At 45.0% G+C, this 24068-nt stretch overlaps 1 protein-coding gene across 2 annotated transcripts in view; it reads right to left on the bottom strand.

Annotated features, from left to right (window-relative positions):
- Nucleotides 1-24068, bottom strand: part of ADAM19 (ADAM metallopeptidase domain 19) — a 103598-nt gene that overhangs the window by 17321 nt on the left and 62209 nt on the right. For both annotated transcript variants that reach the window (XM_044277913.1, XM_044277914.1), the window contains exons 8-9: nucleotides 22882-22953; nucleotides 557-723 (exon numbers count right to left, since the gene is read on the bottom strand). In XM_044277913.1, the coding sequence (XP_044133848.1) occupies nucleotides 557-723; nucleotides 22882-22953 (239 nt within the window). The remainder of the gene's footprint in view (nucleotides 1-556; nucleotides 724-22881; nucleotides 22954-24068) is intronic.

The following is a 24068-nucleotide window of genomic DNA, read 5'->3' as shown; positions in this document are numbered from 1 at the left end:
CCCACTCTCAACATCCACTTTGACACTGCTGCAACGAATTACAAGGGCACACCAGTAATCTGCTTCCCTTGCATCATGTCAACTGGTCACAGGACGCAAGGAGGGCAGGTCACTACTGCAGTGGCATCAAAGAGGATGTTGACAGGGGGGACAAGTGTGAGGCAGCCAAGGCTGGGGAGCGAAGGAGCCGGCGGTGTGGAGCAGGTAAGTATGCTTTCATTTGCAGGTATGGTGGCCAACCCCTTTAAATAAGGCTTAGGCTGGCCATAAACATCAGATATGCAGCTATTTGCGGAAAAGATATCTGACCCCTAAATACACATGTAAGCTCGGCTTGGCCAAGCATTCATGTGTCGTGAACAGGATGGGGGGAGAAAGCAGCCACTAGACACCTTTGGCAGTAGCTTATCCCTCCAAGAACCAAAGGATCGGGCAGTTGAAATCCAAGAAAAGGAAAGATAAATAAATTGGAGAACAGAGACAATTACAATCTGAGGCCCCCATATGGAGTTAGGACCTGATATCATAGCAGTGTATATAGTAGTGACTGCTTTACGTTATGAGCTGTGCATTGTCATGTGGTGTCTTTAATAGGATCTTTCTTCTCCAAGACAGGAAGGCACGTAAGGTGACGTATGGATTTTCTGACACATTGCACTTATCCCCTGTTGTCCAGACCTCCAAACCAATCAATGCAATGCGAATCTTCAGAGCCCTGTAAAACTGAACAGAGAGCTCCTATCAGTATAGGATGATTAGAACATGATGCTGAACTCCAGAAGCAACTATCCTACAATAAATTCAATGCTTAATATTTTATTTTATAATATTTCCAGTACAGGGGTCTTCAACCAGCTTTTCTAAACTGCTGAACTGCACATCTTTCTAATTATTTACTGATATTGAAGCCAAACAGGCCATACAGCTGCTATTGGGCCCAAGCGGAGAGCGAAGCAGCTCAGGTTTTCCCCTATGGGTTGAGGGGAGCTGAATAGAGTCGCGATCAGCATTTTTGCTTTTAGATGCCATTTTTTCATCACTTCTGTAACCCCCAAAAATGTAATAAAATGTGAAAAAGTCATACACACACTCAATGGTATCACTAAAAACTACAGATTGTCCCACACCAAATGAGCCCCCACACAGCTCAGTAGATATAACTATAAACAAAAGTTATGGGGGTTAGAATATGGTGATGTAAAAAAAAGCACATTTTGTTTTTCAAAGTTAAAATTTATTTTTACACTATTTAGACATAAAAAACCTATACATATGTTGTATCGTTGTAATCGTAATGACCCAGAGAATGAAGGGCACAGGTTTTGCTGCAAAGGTAATGCAGTGGGAAAAAAACTTGTAAAAAGGTTGAGGGATTTTTTATATTTTTTTCAATCTTCCCGCTACATTGCATGCCATATTAAATGGTGGCACTAGAAGGTACAACTTGTCTGGCAAAAAATAAACACTCATACAGCTATGTGAACACAAAAATAAAAAAATTATGGCTCAAGGAAGATAGGGAAGAAAAATTAAAACGCAAAAACAAAAAAACCTTCGGTATCCTAACACATTGTAAGTGGAGTAAGAAAACAAACAAGGGAGACTTTCCCCAAACCTCCGTCCTACAAACAATGTGTGAGTGGACAAGCACTATAGATTCTTACCCCCCAATTTTTTCATGGTATTGCCAGCACATGGTGGTAAATGATAAATATTGTCGTTTATCTATACCCCTGGATGTATTGCAGCATAACTGGGAAAATTCTAAGGGACTGTCTACTTTCTGTTAACATTTTAGAAATGCCATACACTTACATGTAATGGCATAAGACACCTCTATATCACTTCAGGGCTTACCTTAGTTTACACAGAGATGCTCCCTTGGTGTCTGTGTGTACTAATGTAAATAAGACTCATCATCTATAGCTTCCCAAAATGGCTTCGGCGCCTTCTACTATACTGGCGCTGAAAGAGCTCAGCATGGGAAAAGATACAGGACATCCATAGGTTCTCTGTATCACCTGCACCTACGTTGAACACTTTCAGCGCCAGCACAGTGGCGGACACAGCAGCTATTTTGAGAAACTATGAATGCTGTAGCTTGTTTACATTGGTACCCATGGGCATCATGGGAAAGAGGTTTCTCCATGCAGGATAAGGTAACCCTTGAAGCAATGTAGTGGTTTCTTATGCCATTCCTGAAATATATGCAGAAATAGCCAACCCCTCAACTGAGTAACAACTATAGTACCCCAGACCTGGGAATACTACTATTGTAAATGGTTTGTAATGTAATTTCACTCCTCTCACTTTTTAACCACTTCGGTGGTCATTTTCTGTGGTGGGGTTACATCTTATGATATATATGAGTGTTTATTGCTCCTCAGGACGTTTTTTTCCTGCTAGATGCACTAGGGCCTGACAGGGTTACCTACGCAGGTTAAGAGCTCCTGTCTGGGCCACCCCTTGCGGGGCATTTTTGGACCCCGTCCTGAGGATTTATGTTATAGGGTGGACTAGGCCAAGCAGGGACTGATTAGGGCTAGTCACTGTCATCCGACATTGCTGTGCCTAACCTGCTACCTATGGTCGTGTCCACCTCTCTTTCACACCATATATAAAATACTGGTTTCCATCCATATACCAGTCCATGTATGTATCAGTCTTACTTGTTGTTTGTCTGTAGGGGCCGTCTTTTTTTTTTTTTTACTCCTATGATTTAATAAAAACAATATTTTAATAGTTACTGCCCCCTTAGTTTATTGATCTTGTTCACCGAGCAGTAATCAGGGAGACACTCCTGTCTTCTCCTGACTGACCCTCTTCTCTTAATGTCATGCTATACACCTTGTTCACCAGCAGCAAGGGTATGGTCATCAGTGTTTGGCAACAGGAATGGGAATTACCATACCATTCCTCCCCTCTTGGTAGGAGTAGGCTGGTCCAACTTCCTGCCAAGGGATGGGTAGAGCTAGTTAGAGCAGTTTTAGGGTCCATTCACACGTCTTTAGTGTATTGCAATTGCGGACAAGAATAGGACATGGCCGCGGACCAGAAGATTGGGGGGGCGCTCCGGAAATGTGGATGCGTACAGCACAAGGACGGGATAGGCAAATTTCACACTGAGCGTTGCTGTGAACGCGCCGAGGGTAGGAAATAATTACGGGCCATTGCGCATGCACCGTGGCCCGTAATTTTTACACTCGGCGCGTTCACAGCACCGCTAAGTGTGAAATTTGCCTATCGCACAACAACGGGGTAGGCAAATTTCACACTTAGAGTTGCTGTGAACGCGCTGAGGGTAGGAAAAAAATTTGGGCGCGTTCACAGCAACTCTAAGTGTGAAATTTGCCTACCCCAACGGTATCTAGCAGTAAAAGTAAAATGGGCATTGTGCTGCTGCTACATGGGCAGTCCCATCTACTGAGGGAGAGAGAAGCGGCTGCTGGAGGTGGGGAACCTCCATGACACTATGCAGTGTGTCTCCTCCATAGCAGCCCCATTCCCCTTCTCTTTGTGTCGCAGCCTGTGCCCCCCCCCCCTAGGAGGAGAGGCTGGCTAGAAGGGAAGGTATTGGAGGTAGGAAATAATTACGGACCACTGCACATGCGCCGAGGGTAGGTAAAAATGACGGGCCTCGGCGCGTTCACAGCAACGCTCAGTGTGAAATTTGCCTACCCCGTCCTTGTGCACCTGCGCCAACACACCTCCTTTTCAGCCACTCTGATGGCGAGCACAGAGACACACTTCCTTCCAAAGCTTCCAGTGCGGCTACGTCACAACCAGAAGTAACGAGGGTAGCAAATTTTAACGTGTAGCAAAATATAACGTAACACCGGCGGAGCGCACATCAGAGAGAGTGCTTCCGGCCGGTGAAACGCACATCAGCCACACACAGCCTACACCTCAGAAGGCGCAAATGGCGTCACTCGGTTGCTATGGCACCTATATTGCCAGGCAAAGCTGTGTGCGCAGGCTCACCCGCCCTACGACCGCCCTAAGACGTCAAGTCGCCCACACCAGATAAACAGAAGGGCTACTTATTAAACATTAGTACCAATGTCTTTACTGGCCCTCAGTAGCCTCCTTAAAATAGCCTGCATCAAAATACATCAAACCAATAAGTTTTAAAGCAGCCATGAAGCACAGCTTACCTGGATTAGGCTGTGCTCTTTTATCTTGTAATCCGTCCAGCAGTTTCTGCAAAAAACTACTTTTATTGATATGCAAATGAGTCCTGAATGTGCCCAGAGGGGCGTTTTGTTCCTCTTAGAGAGCCCAGTACCGCCCCTCTTACAGTGCCCAGCCCGCCTTCCTTGCACTGTCTAACCGCCTCCAGCCTGCCACAGCCTCTCCTCCCCCTCCCTCACGCCGAACGAACTCTCGCACAGGCGCAGTACCCACTGAGGGCTGCGCCTGTGCGATCAGCAGGAGACTGAGGGCAGGAGCTTCATCCTCGTCACTGGGCATGCGCCGAGCCCAGTGACGTCCGATGCTCGCTCTTCCCTGCTGACTGAGGGAAGAGCGAGCATCGGACGTCACTGGGCTCGGCGCATGCCCAGTGACGAGGATGAAGCTCCTGCCCTCAGTCTCCTGCTGATCGCACAGGCGCAGCCCTCAGTGGGTACTGCGCCTGTGCGAAAGTTCGTTCGGAGGGAGAGGGAGGAGAGGCTGTGGCAGGCTGGGGGCGGATAGACAGTGCAAGGAAGGCGGGCTGGGCACTGTAAGAGGGGCGGTACTGGGCTCTCTAAGAGGAACAAAACGCCCCTCTGGGCACATTCAGGACTCATTTGCATATCAATAAAAGTAGTTTTTTGCAGAAACTGCTGGACGGATTACAAGATAAAAGAGCACAGCCTAATCCAGGTAAGCTGTGCTTCATGGCTGCTTTAAAATCGTTTTTTGGGTTAGGGGAGGTGACAGAATCCCTTTAAATAGAAAAATCCACTCAGACTCCTTCTGGAGGATTTTTCTATTCCAGTCACCATCTCTAGGTGACTGGGCCACTACTTCCAAAAAGACGAAGTCCCGAGTGGTATATATTCGATTGGTTGCGGAGCAGGTAACTGTTTTGGTGACGGAGACATAGTCGCATGCTTTACATGTCCCACACTGATAGCTGCCATGCGGTTTACGGTTAAGCCAGGTGCCTACTTTGGGTACGGCTGTGTAACATTGGTGGTTCAAGTGGTGGACAGTTAAAAACTAAAAGAATGATAAGAAACAGCGAAGCCCTGCATGCGAACGGCGCCGGAGGCATCGCTGTATTCAGTGCGGTGATCGCTCTGTATCTTGGCAACGGGATGCTGGAGTTGGAGCCCAGATAGAATGTATGGGCTCGCCTGATGAATGATCGCGCAGCCTGAAACTGGGCTGAAGCGATCAGAAATACACTGGTGGTGGAGGAAAAAGGAACCAGGAGAGGGCCGCTGGGGAGCCGATGATACTGTAAAATGGTAAAGGGATGCCAATTGTCAATGAAAAGATGTCTAAAAAGGGATAAAAGTGAATCATTAGTGAAAAACCACTGAGGTAATAAGGCCATCACCTCAGGGGTGTAAACACAATAAACATAATTACAGATAAATGTGGTGAAGAATAAGAAAGCAGTGTGGCTGCTGATACTGTATAATATAGAGAGATGGACAATCGGAAAAAAAAAAATTAAGATAAAATGTATTATAAGGGGCATAATATAGAAAACATGAAACATGGCAGGAACAGGCCCCTAGATAAAAATAAAAGTAAAGAGGCACCTAAGGGGGATGGTAATATGAATGAAACATGGAACGGGATCTTATGTAGACATGGACAATTGAATAATTGTGTATATAGAAAAAATTTTTAAATAAAATTAATGGATGACCTATATGGTCATTAAATCGCAGGTACATATAATTGGCTGACTCCTAGTCAAGTGTCACCATTGGAGTTGTGAAAAGAAGCGGTAGTACGTATACTCTTGCAACAAAGGCACTTCGGTTAATTGCATTTGGTATAGTTTCGCTCGAGGGGACTGCTTGTCCTGAATACTGTTTGAGTTTGCTAGGTGCCAATAGGCTCTTCAGGGTCTGGGCTCTCCTAAATGTAAGGAGGGGTTTCCTTGGTAAAATCTTGTCCAGGAAAGGATCCCGCTTGAGAATAAACCAGTGTTTTGAGAGGATTTCTTTGATAGTATTATGATTGCTGTTGTAGGTCGTTAAGAAGTTAATGCTGTAATGTTCTCCAGGAATTTTCTTCTTGATGGTCCCATTTTGCTCTTTTGGGAGGCAGTCATCTTGAGTGAGGCCACGAGCATTGTTGAAGGCTGCCTCTATTACCCCGGGAGGGAAGCCTTTTTGGGTCAGCCTGGTGTGAATTGTCTCACTTTGAGCAACAAAATCATTGTCCTCCGAGCAATTACGTCTTATTCTCTTGAAGGAATGTTGGTCTTCCATTTTTTATAGTGTTCGCTACTAAAATCGAGATAACTATTGCAACCGACTTTCTTGAAGTAGGTGCAGGTAAGTAATTCTTCCGTCAGCAATATTCAGTTCTAGATCTAGATACTCAGCGGTGGAACAATTGTGAGTTCCTGAGAGAGTTATTCCCCAGTCGTTACTATTTAAATATTTAACAAACTCCTCAATAGATGTAGTGTCCCCGTCCCATATAAAAATCAAGTCATATATCGATGATAGAATATTATATTATTCTTCCAGTGCTCAGAGTTGTAGATGTAGGTATCCTCAAAAGCCCCCATGAACAAATTTGGGAAGCTGGGCGTGAAAGGCGTACCCATAGCGGTACCTTTAATCTGCTGCAGTTATAGTGACTCCTCAAACCTGAAAACATTATGGGTGAGGATGAAGTCGATACATCTGAGGATGAAAGTCTTCTGTTCTTCCGGCATGGAGACGTCGTTATCCAGAAATAGTTTAGTGCTATTGATGCCTAAGTTATGTTGAATATTTGAATAAAGGGCCGTAACGTCTAGAGTTATCCAGTAGTACGAATCTTTCCATGTGATGTTTTTGAGTGATTGAATCAAAGTTGTTGAATCCTTAAGATATGATGGGAGTTGAACTACATATTTCTGTAGAAAAATGTCAACGTAATGGGACAGATTACAGGTGAGGGATGATACCTGAAATAATAGGCCGACCAGGTGGATTGGAGGTATCTTTGTGGATTTTTGGTAGGTGGTAGAAGAGAGCGATAACCGGATCTGTGATATCTGTGATGTGTATGTATTTCTGCTCTTTTCTACTGAGGATATGGGATGCAGAGTCAATGAGTTTCTTGAATGCTTTTTTATGTTCAATCAGGGAGTTCTCTTCCAAAAGCTGGTAATATTCAGTGACGGATAAGATACGTAGTGCCTCTTTGACATAGTTAGCCCTATTTTTTAGTACAATGCCGCCGCCGCCTTTGTCTGCACTCCGAATGATCAGATCGGTATTTTCTTGTAGTTGTTTAATGGCCAATCTTTCCTTGGCCTTAAAGGGCTTCTGTCACCCCACTAAACCTTTTTTTTGCTTACTTATAATCCCTACACTGCGATTACACATCTAATTAATCATTTTGGTCCAGTAGATTTTGTTTAAAACATGCTTTTAAAATATGCAAATTACCTTGCTACCAGCAAGTAGGGCGGCTACTTGCTGGTAGCAGCTGTATCCTCCGATCCTAAAGACGCCCCCTCCGCATTGTGATTGACAGGGCCAGGGAACGGAATCGTTCTCTGCTGGCCCTGCCTGTTTGCATTCAAAATCTGGCGCCTGCGCTGCGGCCGTACCTGTCTTCAATCGGCGCAGGCGCAGGCGCACTGAGAGGCGGCCGCTCGCTCGGCCGCTCCATCCTCAATGCGCCTGCGCCGATGACGTCACATCTACACCCGGCGCAGGCGCATTGAGGATGGAGCGCGGGGCCGCCTCTCAGTGCGCCTGCGCCGATTGAAGACAGGTACGGCCGCGGCGCAGGCGCCAGATTTTGAATGCAAACAGGCAGGGCCAGCAGAGAACGATTCCGTTCCCTGGCCCTGTCAATCACAATGCGGAGGGGGCGTCTTTAGGATCGGAGGATGCGGCTGCTACCAGCAAGTAGCCACCCTACTTGCTAGTAGCAAGGTAATTTGCATATTTTAAAAGCATGTTTTAAACAAAATCTACTGGACCAAAATGATTAATTAGATTATGTAGGCATAAATCGCAGTGTAGGGATTATAAGTAAGCAAAAAAATAAAATAAGTTTAGTGGGGTGACAGAAGCCCTTTAACCTCTTAAGGACATAGGGCGTACAGGTACGTCCTTGTGCCCTGGTACTTAAGGACACAGGGCGTACATGTACGCCCTGTGCATTTTCGATCACCGCCGCACGGCGGGCGGTGATCGGAACACCGTGCCTGCTCAAATCATTGAGCAGGCACTTGGAGCAAATGCGCCGGGGGGTCCGGTGACCCCCCCATGTATGCGATCGCAGAAAACCGCAGGTCAATTCAGACCTGCGGTTTTCTGCGTTTCCGGGTTATTCGGGTCTCTGAAGTCCCGATAACCCGGAACAGGATGGTGATGGTGGTGTGATTTCACTCCACCAATCACCATCCAGCGATCCTGAGTGGTGATGGTGACATCACCACTCAGGATCGCTTTCTGATTGGTCTGTGGGCGGTCCGGCGGCAGATTCAAAAGAGGCAGGCGCTCCTCTCCTCCTCCTTTTGTGTTCCGGAGCCGGAGGAGAGAGGAGCTGCCTGCACGTGTCTGCTGCACCCGATCTGTGCCCCCCAGGACCCGATCTGTGCCCCCCAGGACCCGATCTGTGCCCCCCAGGACCCCATCAGGTACATAGGGACAGCTAGGGAAAGTTTGGTTTAGGCAGGGAAAAAAAAAGGGAAAGTTAGTTTTTGAACTTTGATTGCATCACCCTAGTTAGGGTGTCTGGGGTCCACAGCACAGCTGTGTGACCCTAGACCCCCCAGGGGTGCTGCCACTTGCCCCCCCACCCCCTGCCCCCCCCCCCCACCTTTTTTGGGGTGCATATTTTTTTTTTTCGTGTACGCTGACTGTGGCCGGCACTTAGTGTCCGGCCACTGTTAGCGCATCGCACACCCCACCGCTGATCAACTTCGGACGGTTGATCAGCGGTTTTGAATTTTTTTCCCCACATTTTTTGCCCTTTTTTTAGTTAGTTTATTTTATTTTTTTTCTGTTAGTTTTAGGGTGAGTTCGTGAACACCCGTGCCCCCACACACACGCACACAAAATAAAGAGTTACACACACGCACATATACACGCAGACACACACTCCCCTATGGCCCGCCGGACGTTCTCGGCCGAGGAGGCATACGCCCAGATTGCCTCTGACTCCGAGAGTCCCAGTGAGGATGAGGATGACCCCACATTCCTGTTGTCATCCGCATCCTCCTCATCATCTAGCGATGATGATGAGCCCCCAAGGCGGCGGAGACGCCGCCAGGCGGAGCAAGGGGACCGCCATGTTAGGGACCCTGTGGCCCACACTAGTACGAGCAGCTCTGGGGCTCGTACTGGTTTCCCGGCCCACCAGTTAAATCCACCGGAGCCCCCTGCCGGTGAACTTGTCTGGTGTAGCCCAGAGCGATACGAGCCTGTGATTCCTGATTTTGTAGGCCAATCAGGAATCCAGATTTCCACAGTGGGCTACACTGAATATGACTTTTTTTGTCATTTTTTCAGTGACCCACTGGTAAATCTGATGGTGGAGCAGACGAATCTGTACGCCCAACAGTTCGTCGCTCAACACCCGGGCTCCTTTTTGGCCAGGCCCGGTGGCTGGACGCCGGTCAGTGCAGCCGAAATGAGGACATTTTGGGGCCTCGTGCTGCATATGGGCCTGGTCAAAAAACCCAGTGTCAGGCTGTACTGGAGTGGGGACGTCCTATACCAGGCCCCACTTTACAGTACAGCCATGACACGCTCCCGGTTTGAGGCCATCCGGAAATGTCTGCATTATTCCGATAATGCAGCATGTCCCCCCCGAGGTGATCCTGCCCATGACCGTCTGTACAAGATACGGCCGGTCATCGATCACTTTGGGGCCAAATTCATGGAGGCCTATGTACCTGGAAGAGAGGTCGCGGTTGATGAGTCTCTCATTGCGTTCAAGGGGAGACTCATTTTCCGCCAGTATGTGCCCTCCAAGCGGGCGAGGTATGGCGTGAAGCTATACAAAATTTGTGAGAGTACTTCAGGGTACACTTACAAATTTCGTGTATACGAGGGGCGAGATTCCCGGATTCAACCCCCAGAATGTCCCCCCACTCTGGGTGTTACCGGGAAACTTGTGTGGGACCTTATGTACCCACTGCTGGATAAGGGTTACCACCTTTACGTGGATAACTTTTATACCAGTATCCCCTTGTTCCAGTCCCTTGCCGCCAGATCCACGTCCGCTTGTGGGACCGTGCGGAAAAATCAACGCGGCCTCCCTGCCCACCCCCTCCAGGTACCTATCCCCAGGGGTGAGACCCGTGCCCTTACCACTGGAAACCTGTTGCTGGTCAGGTATAAGGACAAGAGGGATGTCCTTATGCTGTCCACAATTCATGGTAACGGCATAACCCCTGTCCCTGTGCGAGGTACCGCGGCAACGGTCCTCAAGCCCGATTGTATCGTCGCTTACAATCGGTATATGGGAGGAGTTGATCTCTCTGATCAAGTCCTCAAGCCATATAACGCCATGCGCAAAACCCGGGCATGGTACAAAAAAGTTGCGGTCTACTTGGTGCAGGTTGCCATGTACAACTCTTTTGTACTATCCCGAAGCGCTGGCAGCACAGGGACATTCCTCCAGTTCTATGAGGCAGTCCTCAAGGCCCTGATCTTTTCGGACCGGGAAAGAGCAGGCCGGAGTACCTCGGGAACTGTAGGTGCCCGGATCGTCCCTGGCCAACACTTTCCAGGTGTGGTCCCCCATACTGGAAAGAAGGGACGAACCCAAAAAAAGTGCAGAGTGTGTCGCAGGAGGGGGATACGGAAGGACACGACTACTCAGTGCGACACTTGCCCCGATCATCCGGGCCTCTGCATTGACGGTTGCTTCAGGGAGTATCACACTTCCATGGAGTACTAAATTTATATCCCAATTTAGCACTGACATCGGATAAAAAAAAATGGTTCTCAGACTTGAGACACCCAAAAAAACTAAAATAATTTATTAAAAGTAGACATAGGTATTGCCGCGTCGGTAATAATCTCCTCTATAAAAATGCCCCATTACCTAACCCCCCAGATTAACACGGTCCAGAAAAAAAAAAAAAAGGTGCAAAAAAAGTTTTTTTTTGTCACCTTACATAATAAAAAGTTTAATAGCAAGCGATCAAAAAGTCATATAGCCCCCAAATTAGTGCCAATAAAACCGTCATCTCATCCCGCAAAAAATGAGCCCCCACATAAGATAATCAGATAAAAAAAAAAATTTGAAAATGACTCTTAGACTTTAGAGATACAATTTTTTTTTTAGGGTATCAAAAAGGATAATATAGTCTAAAACCTAAATAATTGTAAAAAAAAGTTGACTTATTAGGTATCGCCGCGTCCGTAAGAATCTCCTCTATAAAAATACCCCATGACCCAACCCCCCAGATTAACACAGTAAAAAAAAAAAAAAAAAATAGGTGCAAAAAAATATTTTTTTTGTCACCTTACATAACAAAAAGTTTAATAGCAAGCGATCAAAAAGTCATATAGCCCCCAAAATAGTGCCAATAAAACCGTCCGCTCATCCCGCAAAAAATGAGCCCCCACATAAGATAATTGGCTAAAAGAAAATAAAAAAAATGACACTTAGACTTTAGAGATACCCAAAAAAAAATGTTGTATCAAAAAAGATAATATAGTCAAAAACCTAAATAATTGTAAAAAAAAAAGTAGACTTATTAGATATTGCCGCGTCCGTAAGAATCTCCTCTATAACAATATCCCATGACCTAACTACCCAGATTAACACGGTTAAAAAATAAATAAAAAAAACGGTGCCAAAACCGCTATTTTTGGCACTTTTCCATTTCAGTCCGTTTTTTCCGGTAACAAAACAAGGGTTAACAACCAAACAAAAGTTAAAATTTATTACCCTGATACTGCAGTTTACAGAAACGCCACATTTGTGGTCGTAAACTGCTGTATCCGTAAAAGGGAGGCCGCAAAAGGAAAGGACCGACATGGTTTCTGGAAGGCCGATTTTGATGGCCTTTTTTATTGACACCATATCCCTTTTGAAGCCCCCCTGATGCCCCCCTAGAGTAAAAACTCCCTAAAATTGACCCCATCTAAGAAACTACACCCCTCAAGGTATTCAAAAATGATTATACAAACTTTATTAACCCTTTAGGTGTTCCTCAACAGTTAATGGCAAATGGAGATGAAATATCAGAATTTCTATTTTTGGTAACCTTGCCTCACAAAAATGTAATATAGAGCAATCAAAAATTATATTTGCCCTAAAAATACTCCCCCAAAAAATGCCACCTTATCCCGTAGTTTCCAAAATGGGGTCACTTTTAGGGAGTTTCGACTCCAGGGGTGCATCAGGGGGGTTGAAACAGGACACGGTGTAAATAAACCGGTCCATAAAAATCAGCCCTCCAAAAACCAAACGGCGCACCTTTCACTCTACGCCCCGCTGTGTGGCCGTACAGTAGTGTACGGCCACATATTGGGTGTTTCTGTAAACGGCAGAGTCAGGGTAATAAAGATACAGTCTTGTTTGGCTGTTAACCCTTGCTTTGTTAGTAGAAAACATGGGTTAAAATGGAAAATAAGGCAAAAAAATGAAATTTTCCAATTTCATCCCCATTTGCCAATAACTCTTGTGCAACACCTAAAGGGTTAACGACGTATGTAAAACCAGTTTTGAATACCTTGAGGGGTGTAGTTTCTTAGATGGGGTCACTTTTAGGGAGTTTCGACTCCAGGGGTGCATCAGGGGGGTTGAAACAGGACACGGTGTAAATAAACCGGTCCATAAAAATCAGCCCTCCAAAAACCAAACGGCGCACCTTTCACTCTACGCCCCGCTGTGTGGCCGTACAGTAGTGTACGGCCACATATTGGGTGTTTCTGTAAACGGCAGAGTCAGGGTAATAAAGATACAGTCTTGTTTGGCTGTTAACCCTTGCTTTGTTAGTGGAAAACATGGGTTAAAATGGAAAATAAGGCAAAAAAATGGAATTTTCAAATTTCATCCCCATTTGCCAATAACTCTTGTGCAACATCTAAAGGGTTAACGACGTATGTAAAACCAGTTTTGAATACCTTGAGGGGTGTAGTTTCTTAGATGGGGTCACTTTTAGGGAGTTTCTACTCCAGGGGTGCATCAGGGGGCTTCAAATGGGACATGGTGTAAATAAACCAGTCCATAAAAATCAGCCCTCCAAAAACCACACGGCGCACCTTTCACTCTACGCCCCGCTGTGTGGCCGTACAGTAGTTTGCGGCCACATATTGGGTGTTTCTGTAAACGGCAGAGTCAGGGCAATAAAGATACAGTCTTGTTTGGCTGTTAACCCTTGATTTGTTAGTGGAAAACATGGGTTAAAATGGAAAATAAGGCAAAAAAAGAAATTTTCTAATTTCATCCCCATTTGCCAATAACTCTTGTGCAACACCTAAAGGGTTAACGACGTATGTAAAACCAGTTTTGAATACCTTGAGGGGTGTAGTTTCTTAGATGGGGTCACTTTTAGGGAGTTTCTACTCCAGGGGTGCATCAGGGGGCTTCAAATGGGACATGGTGTAAATAAACCAGTCCATAAAAATCAGCCCTCCAAAAACCATACGGCGCACCTTTCACTCTACGCCCCGCTGTGTGGCCGTACAGTAGTTTGCGGCCACATATTGGGTGTTTCTGTAAACGGCAGAGTCAGGGCAATAAAGATACAGTCTTGTTTGGCTGTTAACCCTTGATTTGTTAGTGGAAAACATGGGTTAAAATGGAAAATAAGGCAAAAAAAGAAATTTTCTAATTTCATCCCCATTTGCCAATAACTCTTGTGCAACACCTAAAGGGTTAACGACGTATGTAAAACCAGTTTTGAATACCTTGAGGGGTGTAGTTTCTTAGATGGGGTCACTTTTAGGGAGTTTCTACTCTAGGGGTGCATCAGGGGGCTTCAAATGGGACATGGTGTAAATAAACCAGTCCATAAAAATCAACCTTCCAAAAACCATACGGCGCACCTTTCACTCTACGCCCCGCTGTGTGGCCGTACAGTAGTTTACGGCCACATATTGGGTGTTTCTGTAAACTGCAGAGTCAGGGCAATAAAGATACAGTCTTGTTTGGCTGTTAACCCTTGCTTTGTTAGTGGAAAAAATGGGTAAAAATGAAATATTAGACAGAAAAATGAAATTCTCAAATTTCATCCCCATTTGCCAATAACTCTTGTGCAACACCTAAAGGGTTAACAACATATGTAAAATCACTTTTGAATACCTTGAGGGGTGTAGTTTCTTAGATGGGGTCATTTTTGGGTGGTTTCTATTATGTAAGCCTCGCAAAGCGACTTCAGACCTGAAATGGTCCCTAAAAATTTAGTTTTTGTAAATTTCAGAAAAATTTCAAGATTTGCTCCTAAACTTCTAAGCCTTATAACATCCCCAAAAAATAAAATATCATTCCCAAAATAATTCACACATGAAGTAGACATATGGGGAATGTAAAGTCATCACAATTTTTGGGGGTATTACTATGTATTACAGAAGTAGAGAAACTGAAACTTTGAAATTTGCTAATTTTTCAAAATTTTTGATAAATTTGGTATTTTTTGGTGCAAAAAAAAATATTTTTTTGACTTAATTTTACTAGTGTCATGAAGTACAATATGTGACGAAAAAACAATGTCAGAACGGCCTGGATAAGTCAAAGCGTTTTAAAGTTATCAGCACTTAAAGTGACACTGGTCAGATTTGCAAAAAATGGCCTGGTCCTAAGGTGTAAAAAGGCTGTGTCCTTAAGGGGTTAAGGTTATGGTTGGATATTGGTTTCTGATGAATGGTGCGAAAGTCCTCCATAACTAAATCGTAAATGGTCTCTATGAAGTTACCCTTATGCTGTAGGGGGTAAAAGTTGGAACGAGGTTTTAAAGGGCTTCTGTCACCCCACAAAAGTCATATTATTTTTTTTGGGGATAGTAACATTACTTATAGCACGATATAGGAGAATATAATCTTGTCACTTACTTTGATGCGGCCGTTTCTTTAGAAAACGAAGTTTTATAATATGTAAATCCGGTCTCTACCAGCAAGTAGGGCGTCTACTTGCTGGTAGCCGCAGCAGAAAACCGCCCCCTCGCCGTGTTGATTGACAGGGCCAGCCGTGATCTCCTTCTCCGGCCAGCCCTGTCAGTATTTCAAAAATCGCGCGCCTCTGTTCATTCGGCGCAGGCGCTCTGAGATGAGGAGGCTCGTCTCCTCAGCACTCCCTCAGTGCGCCTGCGCCGATGACATCACCGAAAGAGAAGACGTCATCGGCGCCGAATGAACAGAGGCACGCGATTTTTGAAATACTGACAGGGCCGGCCGGAGGAGGAGATCACGGCTGGCCCTGTCAATCAACACGGCGAGGGGGCGGTTTTCTGCTGCGGCTACCAGCAAGTAGACGCCCTACTTGCTGGTAGAGACCGGATTTACATATTATAAAACTTCGTTTTCTAAAGAAACGGCCGCATCAAAGTAAGTGACAAGATTATATTCTCCTATATCACGCTATAAGTAATGTAACTATCCAAAAAAAAAAAAAAAAGACTTTTGTGGGGTGACAGAAGCCCTTTAAATTGGTACAGATGTATTGTGATTCAGAGGGAGGCGTGAGTCTATTAGCCCCAGTGTCGCTTCCTTTGGTGGTATTGCCCTGTAAATTGAAGTGTCTCCTTAGGGTTAATTTCCTGATAAAATTGTGTAGGTCTAGGAATAGATTGAAACCCTTGACCTTGAATGACAGGCAAAAAGAAAGACCTTTGGATAGTACTGCCACTTGGTCGGAATTGAGGTGATGAGTTGAAAGGTTGAAAATTTTAATTTCTTTATCCCGTGTGCTGGGTGATTTTACATTTTTCTTTTTTTTCTGACCCCCTCTGCACCCTCTTCGGATGGCCTTAGGTGATGGCCTTATTACCTCAGCAGTTTATCACTAATGATTAACTTTTATCCCTTTTAGACATCTTTTCATTGACAATTGGCATCCCTTTACCATTTTACAGTATCATCGGCTCCCCAGCGGCCCTCTCCTGGTTCCTTTTTCCTCCACCACCAGTGTATCTCTGATCGCTGCAGCCCAGTTTCAGGCTGCGCGATCATTTATCAGGCGAGCCCATACATTCTATATGGGCTCCAACTCCAGCGTCCCGTTGCCAAGATACAGAGTGATCACCGCACTGAATACAGCAATGAATCCGGCGCCGTTCGCATGCAGGGCTTCGCTGTTTCTTATCACACTTTTAGTTTTTAACTGTCCGCCACTTGAACCACCAATGTTTGTGTATTATAAAGTTTTGTATCTGATTATGGCATCAATTTTGTGTATTATTTATTGACTGCCACTCATGTGACAGGGGGGCTGGCGCAGCACTTCCCGCCCCACCCCCTTTTTTTGTTTGTTGGTTTTGGCGTTTTGTTAGTGTATATAAACATGTGTTAAGCATTTTCCTTAGTATACCAGCAGTCTGTACCTGATGAAGGGGGTCTATGTCCCCCGAAACGCATTGTACCATCTGCTAATTTAATAAATAGAGTTCCTGCTTGTAACCAAGACTGGTCTGTTGCGCTGTGGGATTTTTTCCTCATCTTCTGGATTTATCTGCCTCCTTGGGGATTCCAGGCATCCCCACGTGGAAGGACCTACATCCCTGGCTGCACGACCATCCACTCCTGAGGTGTCAATACCTTGTACCAAGCCTACATTAGTGTTGTGCCTAATATACGCACAACCACATAAAGTGAGCCTCCACTTGGAGTCATTTATTTGATGTTTGTTTTGCGTTATTACCCTATGGTGCGCCTATCTTGTTTTTCTCAGAAAAACATTGCCTGCGTCAAAGGTTGAAATCATACGAATAGGTGTCTGACTTCCGCCCACCTGTTTAGGAGTAAGTAGGAGGTTCTACTCTTGTATGAGTGATTGACGAAATGCTGTCTGCAGAATTCTCTGCGGATAGCCCCTCTCAATCAGTCTGCTTTGTAATTTTCTTGCTTCCATTAAAAACTCTTGAAGACTAGAACAATTCCTCTGGGTTCTCAGATATTGTCCCCGCGGAATTCCACTTTTAAGGGACAGGGGATGGTGACTTTCCCAATGTAAGATGGCATTGGTGGCAGAGGACTTTCTAAACATGGTGGTAGACAATTTATCGCCCTGTTTCTCAATCTTCACATCCAGGAATGTTATACATTGTTCCTGTACCTCATATGTAAATTTGAGTCCAAGGTCATTTTCATTGAGTGCACATACGAATCTGGTAAATTCAACACTGCTTCCCTTCCACGGGATGAAAATATCATCTATATATCTGGTCCAAAATTGTACTTTCTCATTCCACCAGACCTCTTGGTCAGGGAAGACAGTGTTATCTTCCCACCAGCCCAGGAAGAGATTTAGCATAGGTGGGCGCACAGGGGCTGCACCATATTTTTTCCACCGGCTGGAAATGCCCTCTCCCGGCAGATGGAAGAGCACCTGCGCGCTACTTTATAAATTGGTCCTCCACACTTCATTCGGTGCAGTGATACGCACCTCCCGGAGGCCTGCAGCTTGCACTTATGGCATTTGGCAGCATGTAAGTGTACAGTTCATCACTGCTTTTCCTTTTTCTTTTCTTTCTTCTTCTCTTTTTAAGGAGCTAGACTTGGGAATGGTATCATATCTATGCCATTTGTCTTTATTCCAGATGAATGTACCATTCCCTCACTGTAGGATTCACATGTGATGCCTCCTCAATACATTGCTACTACAGGCCTGCATCACGTAATGTTGACCATTGATTTTATCATTTTGTGTTATCAAAGTTTTTATCAATCTTTATGGGTATCACATTGTTTACTTAAGGGCCCAGGACAATTTCCTCCCTTAACAACCCCCTGATGAACCCAGGAGGGAGAAACGCGTTGGTGTATGATGGAAACTCAGCCTCTGGAATATGAGGGAAACCCAGCTTTTTTGAGGGCTCAATAGGGCTAACCAGGGGAGGTAGGAAGACGGGGAGATTCCACCTTTAGGGGTCGTCTCCGGGCAGAGGCTTTAGCAAGGGAAACAACAGGGATGGTTATCCCGTAGCAATTTTACCCTTGTATACCCTTCAAATACTACTTGCTCACCTTGGTGTTTCATATACATACACCAGGGGCGTACACCATCCTCAGGACGGCAATACAATTGAATCTAATGCCCTGCAAGAGCTGAAGGACCTGTGATGACATCACAGTCCATGTGATCTGTTCTAAATGCAGTAGCTGCAAAGGACCTGCGATTATGTCACCATCATGTGACCGGTGCAGGAGAGGATGGCACAGCAGTGAAGTCCTGGGAAGAAGCTGTGGTGAGGTCTGCTACATGAGGAGCGGTAAGTGAAGGGGTAGATTACTTAGTGTGAGAGGCAGAGCAATGTTGGGACTTGTAGTTATTTAACTGGGGCTGTATGTTAGGGCTGAAGTTATTTATGTGGGACAGTGGGGTGGAGTGATGTTATTTACATGAGACTGAGTATTGAGAGGTGATGTTATTTACATTGGACTGTATGTTGAAGGTGGCTGGGGAGGGGGTTATGTTATTTACGTGGGACTGTATTTTGGAGGGGGCTGTAGATAGAGAGGGATGTTATTTATATGGGACTGTATATTGGAAGGGGCTGGAGAGATGGTGTGAAGGTATTTACATGGGACTCATGGCGGAGGAGGGAAATAATATTTACATGAGACTGTATGGTGGAGGGGCTGTGGAATTATAATTTCTGAGGACAGTAAACGGAGGAATATAACTACAGGGGGCACTGCAAGGGCCATTATAAATACTGGGGACGCTTGAAGGTGAGCATTATAACAGTAGGGGGAAATATAAATACTGGGGGCACTGTGTGGGCATTATAACAGTAGGGGGAGATATAAATACTGGGGCACTTCAGGGTGAGCATTATAACAGCAGGGGGTATTATAAATACTGGGTGCACAGTGGGGTCATTTTAAATCCAGGGCACATTAAGCGTTCTTATTACTACTGGGGGCTTCATAGGAAAGACTTATAGATCCACATTATTTCTATTAAGAGAATTATAGTGTGCCTTATTACTACTGAGGGGTCTGTAGAGAGCTTTATTACCACTGGGATAACAATAGGGGGCCTTATTTCTACTAGGGGCTCTGTTAGTACCATCTGCTAAATCAATAAGCCAAGTTTGTGTTGTCATCGAAGGTTGGTTCTTTGCGCAGTGGGATTATCTTTTGTATTTTGGATCCATCTTCTACTAATAGAGGCACTCTTGGGGAGCACTATCACTCTTGGGGGCACTGTAGGGGGCAGTATTACTAATGAGGGCATTTTAGAAGGGAATTACTATTGGTGGGACTATGAGGAGTACTATTACTATGGGGGGCACTCATTTTTCTTCAGAATAGTATTTGGGGGTAGAGAAAAGTGAGGAAGCTAAGATGTCTGTGTTTCACACTCTGCAGAGACGAGGCGTGGCGGAGAGAAGTTGTCTGGACCGAATGGAGAAGATGATGACAAAGAAGATCTACATCAGAGGAGACGTCACCTGCGAGGCACTGGATGTTAAAGGTATGTGCTGCTGTATAGCAAGTACAGTAAAAGTTTTAGAGGTCAAAATTTTTTCCTTAGCGTCTAGTTTTTGACATTTCTTGACCTTCATCATCCAGCATAGACTCACTATTTTTGAATTCATTCATTTGTGTTTAGGCCTGAGGGAGACTCCTGTTCGTCCTACCGTTTGGAGGAACAGTTTGTCTCTTGTCCTCCTGACATTAGTACCAGGGTCCTACAGGGTGAGTTAGGACTTTAGGTTCTGGTGTATGAACTCACCTACCTCTGGGGTCAGTTCATACTTGCAGTCAGTCAGGACTTTGGTTAGGGTTTCTCTAGGAGGTGACCTGCTCCTTTCCCTAGTTTCCAAGACTTTTCCCCTTACCCCTTTCCCTCATACATTTGGTGTGGGTTTCCTTCCCACACCGAAGCGTGACACCGCAGTGGCAGCTTATCTAGGAGAACAACTACCTCAAGGGCCCTGCAGGGTCCTAGGCTACAGAAGAGTTGTAAACCACAGTGTACTTGTGTCAGCAGCGTGATCAAGCTATCAGGACTCCGTTGCAAGGTGGTGGGAAACACATTAAGAGACCATCAACGCAGTTCAGGACAGGTATTTCTAGAAGCCTGCATCATACAGTGGACAACTACAGCAACAGGTGACAGGGAAGGGAATCCAGACAGAGACATTGTCAGTTAGGAAACTTCTGTCATCTTCTGCCACATTACCATCCACCATACCTCATTATCTGAGAGGAGAAATGGCACTTTGTACGAACTGCTGATAAATGTGCTGCTATCTGTTTTTGCACTCAGTAAAGAAAGACGTTCCTTGTTCTACAATCTCTGCCTGGTTTCTTCACATTTCCTTTTTTCACTGCACCGAACACCAGGAAGCACCGGCATGAGGTAGGACACTGTGACGCAACATAACCTCACCAGGGCCAATACCACTCCCATCCTCTGCATCGGCTCCTCAAAGACTCACTGCACAACCCCTATGTATACCATATAGTTAACCATATAACTATCTATATATACAGTCCTGATCAAAAGCTTAAGACCACTTGAAAAATGGCAAAAAATCATATTTAGCATGGCTGGATCTTAACAAGATTCCAAGTAGAGCGCGCACCATCGCTGCTGAGGTGGGACGCAGTAAGACAGTCATTTGGAATTTCTTAAATGATCCTGAGGGTTATGGAACAAAAAAGTCAAGTGGAAGACCCAAAAAAATGTCATCAGCACTGAGCTGGAGGATCTAATTGGCTGTCCGTCAAGACACTGGACGATCCTCGACCCAAATTAAGGCCCTTACTGGGGCTGACTGCAGCCCCATAACCATTAGATGGCATCTGAGACTGAAGGGCTTCAAAAACAAAAAACGTCTTCAAAGACCTCATCTCCTTGAACGCCACAGAACTGCTCGTTTGGACTTTGCAAGAGAGCACCAAACATGGGACATTCAAAGGTGGAAGAAAGTTTTATTCTCTGATGAGAAAAAATGTAACCTTGATGGTCCTGATGGTTTCCAACGTTGCTGGCATGACAAGCAGATCCCACCTGAGATGTTTTCTATAAGCCACAGTGGAGGGGGCGCCATAATGGTCTGGGCTGCTTTTTCCTTCAGTGGAACAATGGAGCTTCAGGAAGTGCAGGGGTGTCAAACATCTTGATAAACTTGGGAATTCATTTTTCCTTCGATGATAGCAATTCATCCCGGCCCTGATGCAGCAAAGCAACCCCAAACCATGATGCCCCGACCACCATACTTCACAGTTTGAATGAGGTTTTGATTTTGGTGTGCTGTGCCTCTTTTTCTCCACACATAGTGTTGTGTGTTTCTTCCAAACAACTCAACTTTCATCTGTCCACAGAATATTTTGCCAGTACTGATGTGGAACATCCAGGTACTCTTGTGCAAACTGTAAACGTGCAGTAATGTTTTTTTTGGACAGCAGTGGCTTCCTCTGTGGTATCCTCCCATGAAATCCATTCTTGTTTAGTGTTTTACGTATCGTAGATTTGCTAACAGGGATGTTAGCATATGCCAGAGACTTTTGAAAGTCTTTAGCTGACACTCTAGGATTCTTCTTCACCTCATTGAGCAGTCTGCGCTGTGCTCTTGCAGTCATCTTTACAGGACGGCCACTCCTAGGGAGAGTAGCAGCAGTGCTGAACTTTCTCCATTTATAGACAATTTGTCTTACCGTGGACTGATGAACAGCAAGGCTTTTAGAGATACTTTTATAACCCTTTCCAGCTTTGTGCAAGTCAACAATTCTTAATCGTAGGTCTTCTGAGAGCTCTTTTGTGCAAGGCATCATTCACATTAGGCAATGCTTCATGTGAAAAGCAAACCCAGAAATGGTGTGTGTGTTTTTATAGGGCAGGGCAGCTGTAACCAACACCTCCAATCTCATCTCATTGATTGGACTCCAGTTGGCTGACACCTCACTCCAATTAGCTCTTGAAGATGTCATTAGTCTAGGGGTTCACATACTTTTTCCACCTGCACTGTAAATGTTTACATGGTGATAATGTCAGGGGAACCTAACTAGTCTATTGCTACTTTTATCTATGCCTCCGTTACTCTAGAAATATAACTTTTATAATATGCTATTTAGCCTCTAGGAGCATGGGGGGCCACCTCTGGCCACGCCCTGCTACACTAGATTGACAGGGCCAGGCAGCGTTCACCTCCTCCTGCGAGCGCCCTTCACTCACTGTGCCTGCGCCAAATACTGAACAGGACGGCGCAGGAGCGAGATTTACACGGCAGACAGGGCCGGCAGTAGGAGACCAATGCTGCCTGCCTTGTCAAACTAGTATAGCAGGGCGTGGCCAGAGGTGGGAGAACTGAGCCTCTAGGAGCAGGTACTCCTAGAGGCTAATTAGCATAATATAAAAGTTATATTTCTGGAGTACCGGGGGCATAGCTAAAAGTAGGAATAGACTAGTTAGGTTCAGATGACATTAGCACATCGCTAATGTCAGCCAGTTTAATAGGGTTAATTCTGGTGACAGAAACCCTTTAACATGCCAGTAGAGAACACAAAAAGGTAATAACAATGACAATAGTAATATAAGTAATTGTGATAATAATCATATTGTTCATACCTTATCTATATAATTGGTAACTTCAAGCATCTTGCGCTGAGTACGCTCCAAGTCAAAGTCGTGTTTCTCGAACTGAATGTGAAAACACAAATCAATGCAAATGAAATATGCAACCTTCAAATACATACTGTAGTTTTCAGTGCCAGCATGCATGTACATGTACTGATTACATTTATAGATAGCTGAGAGCTGGAAAACCTCAGAACCACAGTAGTATTTAACAGGCTTCCTGTAAGAATACTGCATAGTGAGCCTATGATTAGCTCAACATGTTGACTCAGCAATTGAGGGCTCTGGCAAACATAGTACTTTGGTTTATGTCCACCATTTGGTTTTTAGGTCGAAGACTCTGTGCTGACTAATTTCATTACATTCCTCAGGAACAGAGCTCTAGATCCATTGCTTTACCTCAGACAATGGATTCACTATGGTTTGTCTGTGAACCCTGGCCAAAAAAATTACATGCAGGCAGTGCTAAGCACTTTGGGATGCAGTCTGAAGAGACTGGAATAGAACATGCTCTATAAGTGTTTCTAAAAAAAACAACCTGAAGTTTGAATCACCCTACTGACTACAATGGCATCTGAGTGCTGTCCTAGTCTAGTCCATGCAGACGGCACGTGGTCAGGAACATCGCCCATCTGAATGGAGCTTTAAAGGGGTTTTCTGGAGGAGAAATAAAAAAGGCTGGATTAAAAGTAAAAAAGAAGCACTACTACCACATCATTACCACAGCGGTGACCCCCTCAGCCAGTGATTGGCTGAACAGAACATGTGTGGAGTCAGGACCAAGCAGCGAAGAACATCAGGGACCGATACAGCATTGGAACGGCAATGGCTAGTACTGATGAGGTGAGTAATACTTTTATTTTTATTTTTTACTTATTCTGACTCTTTTTTAAAATAAACTTTCTACCCTCAGAAAACCGCTACAAATAATAAAAGTCTGACTGCCTGCAGCCACCACCAGGGGGAGTTCACAGCATGGGAGCTCTACAGTTTTACAATTCTGCTCATAAGTGACATGAGCTTGCACAGTAGACATGGCTGTTGGGATCTATTTGGTGAAATGTTCTTCTGAAAACTTGTAGCTATGATGCTTGGCCAATAACTTTTCTTCATTTATGGCTGCCAGTACTGGGCTAATAAGCTGTCATGCCCTATCTGCCACAATGTTAGGGGGAACA

The sequence above is a fragment of the Bufo gargarizans genome, chromosome 2, assembly GCF_014858855.1.
Source record: "Bufo gargarizans isolate SCDJY-AF-19 chromosome 2, ASM1485885v1, whole genome shotgun sequence".
Classification (NCBI taxonomy): domain Eukaryota; kingdom Metazoa; phylum Chordata; class Amphibia; order Anura; family Bufonidae; genus Bufo; species Bufo gargarizans.
The sequence above is the reverse complement of the archived record's forward strand: the minus strand, read 5'-3'. Positions and strand labels throughout refer to the sequence as shown.